The sequence below is a fragment of the Narcine bancroftii genome, chromosome 8, assembly GCF_036971445.1.
Source record: "Narcine bancroftii isolate sNarBan1 chromosome 8, sNarBan1.hap1, whole genome shotgun sequence".
NCBI lineage: Eukaryota > Metazoa > Chordata > Chondrichthyes > Torpediniformes > Narcinidae > Narcine > Narcine bancroftii.
In genome coordinates, this window is record NC_091476.1 from 168,767,747 (window position 1) to 168,777,037 (window position 9,291).

The window sequence follows — 9,291 nt, forward strand, 5'->3', positions numbered from 1 at the left end:
GGACCAGCCATGGGTCATGGTCAGTCATGGGTCATGGTCAATCATGGACTGGTCATGGTTATGGACAAGCCATGGGTCATGGTCAGTCATGGACTGGTCATGTTCATGGACCAGCCATGGGTCATGGTCAGTTATGGACTGGTCATGGACATGGACCAGCCATGGGTCATGGTCAGTCATGGACATGGACCAGCCATGGGTCATGGTCAGTCATGGACTGGTCATGGACATGGACCAGCCATGGATCATGGTCAGTCATGGACATGTACCAGCCATGGGTCATGGTCAGTCATGGACTGGTCATGGACATGGACCAGCCATGGGTCATGGTCAGTCATGGACTGGTCATGGACATGGACCAGCCATGGGTCATGGTCAGTCATGGACTGGGCATGGACAGACCAGCCATGGGACATGGTCAGTCATGGACTGGTCATGGACATGGACCAGCCATGGGTCATGATCAGTCATGGAATGGACATGGACCAGCCATGGATCATGGTCAGTCATGGACTGGTAATGGTCATGGACCAGCCATGGGTCATGGTCAGTCATGGACCAGCCATGGGTCATGGTCAGTCATGGACTGGTCATGTTCATGGACCAGCCATGGGTCATGGTCAGTCATGGACTGGTCATGGACATGGACCAGCCATGGGTCATGGTCATTCATGGACATGGACCAGCCATGGGTCATGGTCAGTCATGGACTGGACATGGACATGGACCAGCCATGGGTCATGGTCAGTCATGGACATGGACCAGCCATGGGTCATGGTCAGTCATGGACTGGTCATGGACATGGACCAGCCATGGGTCATGGTCAGTCATGGACTGGTCATGGACATGGACCAGCCATGGGTCATGGTCAGTCATGGACTGGTCATGGACATGGACCAGCCATGGGTCATGGTCAGTCATGGACAGACCAGCCATGGGTCATGGTCAGTCATGGACTGGTCATGGACATGGACCAGCCATGGGTCATGATTAGTCATGGAATGGACATGGACCAGCCATGGATCATGGTCAGTCATGGACTGGTCATGGTCATGGACCAGCCATGGATCATGGTCAGTCATGGACTGGTCATGGACTTGGACCAGCCATGGATCATGGTCAGTCATGGACTATTCATAGTCATGGACCAACCATGGGTCATGGTCAGTCATAGACTGGTCATGGTCATGGACCAGCCATGGGTCATGGTCAGTCATGGCCTGGGCATGGTCATGGACCAACCATTGGTCATGGTCAGTCATGGACTGGTCATGGTCATGGACCAGCCATGGGTCATGGTCAGTCATGGACTGGGCATGGTCATGGACCAGCCATGGGTCATGGTCAGTCATGGACTGGACATGGTCATGGACCAGCCATGGGTCATGGTCAGTCATGGACTGGTCATGGATATTGTCCAGCCATGGGTCATGGTCATTCATGGACTTGTCATGGTCATGGACCAGCCACGGGTCATGGTCAGTCATAGACTGGTCATGGTCATGGACCAGCCATGGGTCATGGTCAGTCATGGCCTGGGCATGGTCATGGACCAACCATTGGTCATGGTCAGTCATGGACTGGTCATGGTCATGGACCAGCCATGGGTCATGGTCAGTCATGGACTGGGCATGGTCATGGACCAGCCATGGGTCATGGTCAGTCATGGACTGGACATGGTCATGGACCAGCCATGGGTCATGGTCAGTCATGGACTGGTCATGGATATTGTCCAGCCATGGGTCATGGTCATTCATGGACTTGTCATGGTCATGGACCAGCCACGGGTCATGGTCAGTCATGGACTGGTCATGGTCATGAACCAGCCATGGGCCATGGTCAGTCATGGACCTGGTGTGCAGGTGGGGGTTGCCGAGACCACCCATTTACAACAGGCCACACTGTGTTCAGGGGCGGGGGAGGCACAGAGCGAAATCCATAATAAAGTGTAGTAGTGGGGGGGGGTTGTAGGAGAGAAGCAGGGACGAATCTAACTAAACTTGACTGCTTCACACAGAAGGGGCCCATAAGTTTTGAGCAGCGTCCGAGCGGGGCCATCGCCAAAAATTGGTTAGGTTGAGAATGGCTGGGCAAGACGGTGAGAACTTGGCACAAGGTAGGATGGGGAGGGGGATGGTGAGGGTGGTGGGGGGGCTGGTGAGGTTGGTTGGGGGGGGGGGCTGGTGGGTCAACTGCCACAGTACCCAAATCAGCCACTTTCAACTTAAAAAAAAATTCGTGAGCTATTGTGCACTTTGGACTCTGCTCAATGTTTAAGGGGCCACCTTCCCTGGGACGCAGCTGTTTTAGTTAGTAGCTTCTGTACTTCTATCAACTACATAAAAAAACATTAAAAATAATTTATGATTTCAGTCCGTGCTGCTCCCTTAAATGTTTTGTCCTTATACATTATTCCTTATCTATGTGCTGTTGTATGTATGAGGCTGGCCCGCCCACTAGTGACTCATCTCCTTTGTCACCTCCACTTATGAACTGGCCATAAAGGTCGACCTCCCTCCCCCCTTCCGGCATTCCTGTACCTGGATCCTGGCCAGCCAAAGTCTTGTGTTTCTTGAAGCCTATCATTCCCCCGCTCTCGAGCCTATCACCTCTGTTGGGAATATCTGATCTAAAGCACCCCGCTGGCCATACAGATATTATTATTCCAAATGCTCATATCACATCACTTAAAATATATATATATTTTTTTTAAAAAACGCTGGAAAAATTTGTTGTAACTGCAAATACTGGAAATTTCAAATAAAATAAACAGAAAATACTGGAATACTCAGCAAGGCAGGTCATGTTTGTGGAAAGAGAAACAGTTAATCTTTCAGGTCTGGGACTCGACGTTGAAAATGAGAGAGATAACTGCTAAGTGTTTCCAATATTTTCTGTCTTTATTTCAGATTCTCAGCAGGTACAGTTTTCTTTATCAATTTTCAAATCAACTAACAAATTAATTTTAGTTTGCAGAAAGATCAATTCAGACACCACTGTGATAGATTAGAAATGTGCACTAATTTTCTCCACATTTTGGACATATTTAAAATCATTTTTACTAGTTCTTTGATTTTCCTAAATCCATAGAAATCTAGGTGAACCCTAGAAACTAAATATTAGATATTTAGTTTTTCCCTCAGTCCAAAACGTTTTATATCCTGGAATTACAAGTAATTTAGTGCAGCCATTCTCAATGCTCCCTCCCCCAACTCGGAGTCCCAGCATAGTTAAGGGCTGCCACGGACTGAAATCATCATCAATTTTTTTCTGTAGTCAGTATGAGAGAACTAATCTTGACTGTTTCATGGGAAAGGGGGCCCATAAGCTTTGCTTTAAGTCCTAAAGGGAGCAAAGGCAAAAAAAAGTGCGTAACCCTTTGGACTCTGGCCATTTTTAACCTTTCATATATACTTTGCACTGTGTCCATGGTAAACTACAGTACGAACACCAGTATGAACCAGCTGGTGGTTGGGAAAATGGAGAAACGGAGTATATGCGCTTATTGGTAGTCCCTGGAAACAGAGACACAGAGTCCAAAGGGTCAATGTCTCAAACATGTAATTCAAAGTTCAGATTTATTGTCAGAGTACATACATATTACATACAATCTGAGATCCTTTTTCCTATAGGCCAGGCTGAATTATCACTTATTGGTAGTGCAAAAAGAGCATACACATATAAACAAGAAAGAAATATAAACAAATTGACTGTGAAAAACAGAGAGAAATAAAAACCACTGTCTCTTCTGGTTAAGCATCCATTCTATTAGATATTTAGTTTTTCCCTCAGTCCAAAACGTTTTATATCCTGGAATTACAAGTAATTTAGTGCAGCCATTCTCAATGCTCCCTCCCCCAACTCGGAGTCCCAGCATATTTAAGGGACTGAAATCATCATCAATTTTTTTCTGTAGTCAGTATGAGAGAACTAATCTTGACTGTTTCATGGGAAAGGGGGCCCATAAGCTTTGCTTTAAGTCCTAAGGGGAGCAAAGGCAAAAAAAAGTCAAGGACGGCTGTGCTCTTAGTTCCAAAGAAGTTAACATATTTGATCAGTAACACCCATGTATGCTTCGGTTTGGCTTTGAAGAATACTATCAGGATCCCTTGGTGTTGGAAACGTATCCTCTGTTAATATGTAATGTAATAACAGGTGCTTGTGTACTCTGCCTCCACAATTTGAAGTAATATGAGAAATATTGGCTGAAACAGCTGGATGTATGTTCATAGAATCTTTTGTATCTAGCCTCCGATCGCGTGGCCTGGCAGCACGCCATTCACCCATCGGTCTCCTCCTTTGAGGACGTGCACAGGGCTGACCTTAAGGACAAAAGGAGATGGAGGAAGAACCGTGACACAGCAGCACCAAACCCAGAACAGAATTTTCCTTGTAGCCACTGCAGCCAGGCATGCCTGTCCCGCATTGGCCTCATTAGCCACCAGCAGCATCAGACGTGGACAGCCCCCTTCCTAAATCTTTATTTGCAAAGCCAAGCCGTGACTGTCATGGTGTAGAACAAATACAATTTGCACCCTGCAATTTACCAAAGTAGCATAAAGATAATGACCTGAAAATCTGTTGTGTGTGATGGTCATTGGGGATAAATGTTGATTAGGGTACATGAAGAACTCCTCTGCTCTTAAAAATTTTGCCATTTTATATTGACATCTAGCAGATAAGCTATTTGGGACCATGGCTTGATGTTTCCTACATTAGGGGGCAAGGTTAGCGCAATGCAATTACAGTACTAGCAACCCAATTCAAATCCTGCACTGTCTGTAAGAGGTTTGTATGATTGCACTGTGTTGCATAGGTTTCCCCCTACGTTCCAAAGATGTACAGGATTAGTACGTTACTTGGTCACATGGATGTATTTGTGCGGCATGGGGGGGGTCATATCTCAAAAATTAAAATTAAAGATTAGATGTTGCATACGATAGTTCAACATTTCCTCAGTGCCAATTGAACAATAAACCTATATTTTTATGATGCTTTCTCTTGAATTTACATTTGTTTACCAGAGGCAGAGGGTACAAAAGAGTGTTCTAGCTAAATAGAAGAACTGCCGACAACAGGTCAAAATAGTATTCCGATCTATTTTATTTTAAAACTTTTGCTCTTCAAGAACCTATTGATTTACTCTGTTTTCCAGTTCCTGAGAAGCACTGACGGAAGATTAGTTAGCTTGGGGGGAAAAGAAGAACCCCTATGAGCAGAGAATGAACTGCAATCTTTCCTTGTTCTATGACAAAGTACTCCAAGCTCTGATTCCACAGCTGCATTAATCTTGAGTACGGGACTTTGGGAGATGAGAAGATTTTATAGACTATTGATTACTATTCCTGGAAATGAAAAGCGACACAGTTAACATAGTGGTTACAACGCCAGCGACCCAGGTTCAAATCCATCACTGTCTGTAAAGAGTTTGTACGTCCTCCCCATATCTGCATGGGTTTTCCCTGAGTACGTCAGTTTCCTCCCAGGTTCCAAAGATGTACTGGGTTAATTGGGGGTATTTGGGCAGCCTGGGCCTGTGGGCTGGAAGATCCTGTTACCGTGCTGATTAAATGCTCCAACACACTTTTAAGATGTTGCTGAATAGAACCAAGTGAGCTTGGAGGGAATATGGGAACTGGCAAAGGGGGTCCTGGTTTATGAAAGGGATTATAGGATCTGGGGTTCCAGTGAACTAAAAGTTCAAGATAATCAGCACCCAGTGAGGAACATGCCAAACCACTGGGATTTCTAAATATGTAACTAGATAGTGGATTATCAGATGTTTATTCTACTTGTCTGCTGCTTTTGTGGCTGTCCGTATTTACAAAAAACCCAACACCCAACCCCAACCAACAAATTTTCCCCTGCAGCCGCTGCAACCGTGTCTGCCTGTCCCGCATCGGACTTGTCAGCCACAAACGAGCCTGCAGCTGACGTGGACTTTTACCCCCTCCATAAATCTTCGTCCGCGAAGCCAAGCCAAAGGAAGACATGTAAAATATAATTTGCCAATTATATTACAATAACTGGTGTGAACAATCTGTGACCATTTCACAGATTAGGGATTACCAAGAAGTGCAATGTAGTGTTTGATTTCACAGTGGTCAGTTCTCTGTTAATTATGCATCTATCAATAATCTAGAAACCCGATTCAGGAACAGAAGAACATTAAGTCCTTTACCTAAAAAGCCTCGATATTTATTGTCATGCCTAGTAACCACTTTCAAAGATTGTTGTAGTCATTCTAGGTAAGTAAGATCTTAACTTGTGATGAATGAACATGAACTAAAAATTCATGAAAAATTCTATGCCGTCATGAGTAAGAGAACAAGAGGCCCTGTGATGAATTGTTCAAATATTCTAATGGTTGAGAGGAAATGCTGAAGCTGTTTATACAAATTCACACAAGCTTTTATGGATTTCTTGTCAACAAAAAGATTTACAAGTGAATACATGCATAAAGAAGGAAAAGATTACACAAGTGGTTTTGGGACAATGGGCTTTGAAAGTGGTTAACAACAAAATATAACCAAATCACCAAGATTCCCCTTTCATACCTTGCACAGCTGGAGTTACAATCATCCAGCTCCTCTACTAAAAAGAGGTTATATATTGGTTACCTTGCCATTCAGAAATTGACTAGAGCTCTTCTTATTTTATCATGACTATTTAAAAAAATACTTAATTGACTGTAAAATGTTTTGGTCTTCTCTAATTAAAGTTGATAGATAAATGCAGGTTTGTTTTCTCTTTCGCTTGACATATGCCTAACAATATAAAACATTTTAGAAACTAGATTGCAAAGATCAAAGCATTTTGCCATTTTAATGTTTTATGATTATACAGTTATTAACACATGAAAGACTTTCAATGTTGTGATAAAACATTTTATTTTTGATCTGATGGGATTCAATTTTCAGATTCTCACTGAACTCAACATTAATTCAATCAGGGACTCATTTAAGGATTCTTACTTTTGCACTTTATGACTTTTTTTTCCTCTGTATTTTCCTCTGTATTTACATATCTTTATTTGTTTCCATGTGCATATTGAGTATAATTTTTTGCACTAGTGATAATTGTGCCTCACCCGCTTGAAAAAAAGAACCTCAGGGTTCTATATGATATCATGTATGTACTTTGACAATAAATCTGAAATGTGACTGTGTGGGTCTTGATTTTGCTGATTTGCAGGTAAAATGACCTGATTTATGGCAGCAGGAGAATGGGAGGCGAGTTCATGGAATCTGAGAAGTAAAATGATTGTGAAAGATTAGATAGGTTATGTTTAACATAGATTCAATGGACCGAAGGGTCTGTTCCCAATGTGTTGTCACTGAAGGGGCTGTGTGCAGAGAGAAAATGTCACACTGATGTAAATTATGTAACATTCCCTCATTCCTAATAGTTTTCTGAAGATGGGCTTATATATGATTGTTTTCCCTGCCAGATAATATATAAAGAAATAACCAAATATAACGAATTAATAAAGGATTTAGTAATAAAAGTTGGTAAAGCTTGAAGAAAAAAAACAAAAATTTAGATTGAATATTCATTGTAATCGATTAATACATCCAGTCAATGTAATCAAAAGTGGTGACCATCCCGATAATAATATTTTAATCTGATTAAGTAATGCTATAAAAATTTCTTTTATCTTATAACTTTTTGTAAAAATGATTCCGAAATATTGAAACTGATCATGAACTATTTTAAATGAAAATTTAGAATACATAGAAAGAGAGATCCTTTTAAAATGAAAAAGTTCACTCTCATGTTTTATTTTATATCTTTAAAATTGTCCAAACTGAGTGAACATAGTTAACATATTTGGTTAAAAAAAAACCCTCCAGATTTGAAATAAAAAGCAATAAATCATCTGGATAAAGAGATACTTTATGTTCAATTCTATTTCAAATTAATCCTTTAAATTCTCCAGATTCTCAGAGGGCTACCCCTAAGGGTTCTAGTATTATAATTAAACAGTAAAGACACAACAGACTCGCCAAGGCAAATAGTGCCTTTGGAAGACTATACAAAAGAGTCTGGAAAAACAACCAACTGAAAAACCTCACAAAGATTAGCGTATACAGAGCCGTTGTCATACCCACACTCCTGTTCGGCTCCGAATCATGGGTCCTCTACCGGCATCATCTACGGCTCCTAGAACACTTCCACCAGCGTTGTCTCCGCTCCATCCTCAACATTCATTGGAGCGACTTCATCCCTAACATCAAAGTACTCGAGATGGCAGAGGCCGTCAGCATCGAATCCACGCTGCTGAAGATCCAACTGTGCTGGGTAAGTCACATCTCCAGAATGAAGGACCATCGCCTTCCCAAGATCGTGTTATATGGCGAGCTCTCCACTGGCCACTGTGACAGAGGTGCACCAAAGAAGAGGTACAAGGACTGCCTAAAGAAATCTCTTGGTGCCTGCCCCATTGACCACCGCCAGTGGGCTGATATCGCCTCAAACCGTGCATCTTGGCGCCTCACAGTTCGGCGGGCAGCAACCTCCTTTGAAGACCGCAGAGCCCACCTCACTGACAAAAGGCAAAGGAGGAAAAACCCAACACCCAACCCACCAATTTTCCCCTGCAACCGCTGCAACCGTGTCTGTCTGTCCCGCATCGGACTTGTCAGCCACAAACGAGCCTGCAGTCAGCAGGCCACCTGACCTCCCGTCAGGTCCACCCATGGACATTTACCGCTCCATAAATCTTCGTCCACGAAGCCAAGCCAAAGAAGAAAGAAAGGACTTAATGGACATCCTTGTTATGTTCCCCTAAATAGCCGAAACATGGTGCCATCACTCATTCAAATCTTATTAATTTGATTTTTAACTGCAATACCTTTCCATCGACTTGCAAGTGACTTACCAATCTTTTCACCATGAATTATAAAAATGACTTTTACTTCTCAACAATTGTTGTTCAATAGGATATGTAGAAAGTCTGCCTAATGGTACACTAAAGGAAACTTTGTGCAATATTGCAGCTAGCTGCTCTTGCTCTGCAGAGACTATAGCTCAGGAGAGGTTATAGCTGCATGCAAGTTAGCTCAGAAAGTTCCCAAAAAGAACAACGTGAACCCTAGTTGAGTGTTGTTAACACTAAGCTTTATTGGGCTCACAGCCCTGCTTTTATTCTCAAGCTGAGAGGTGTGGTTAAAGCACCCTCAGTGCTGATTGGTGCACTTGCGATCCACTTTCCTTGATAGGCCAGTTAGGCTCCTTTAGTTGTGGCTAATTGGAGGGCAGCGTGGCAGGCCTTGTGCAGCCTGCTGGATT

General features: G+C 43.0%; 1 protein-coding gene across 2 annotated transcripts; it reads left to right on the forward strand.

Annotated features, from left to right (window-relative positions):
• The first annotated feature begins 1,050 nt into the window (after nucleotides 1-1,050).
• LOC138741560 (uncharacterized) lies at nucleotides 1,051-7,163 on the forward strand. Of its 2 annotated transcripts, none has more exons than XM_069895815.1 (2): nucleotides 1,051-2,116; nucleotides 4,249-7,163. In XM_069895815.1, the coding sequence occupies exon 1, from the start codon at nucleotides 1,053-1,055 to the stop codon at nucleotides 1,950-1,952; it is 900 nt and encodes a 299-aa protein (XP_069751916.1). In that variant the 5' UTR covers nucleotides 1,051-1,052; the 3' UTR covers nucleotides 1,953-2,116; nucleotides 4,249-7,163. The 2 variants fall into 2 exon arrangements, 1 of the variants encoding a protein (XP_069751916.1); XR_011343574.1 differs by lacking the exon at nucleotides 1,051-2,116 and adding an exon at nucleotides 2,212-2,920.
• The last annotated feature ends 2,128 nt before the right edge of the window (nucleotides 7,164-9,291 follow it).

Bases quoted from the DNA above. Each gene is read 5' to 3' on its own strand.
- LOC138741560 (XM_069895815.1), top strand. From the start codon at position 1,053: ATGGACCAGCCATGGATCATGGTCAGTCATGGACTGGTCATGGACTTG.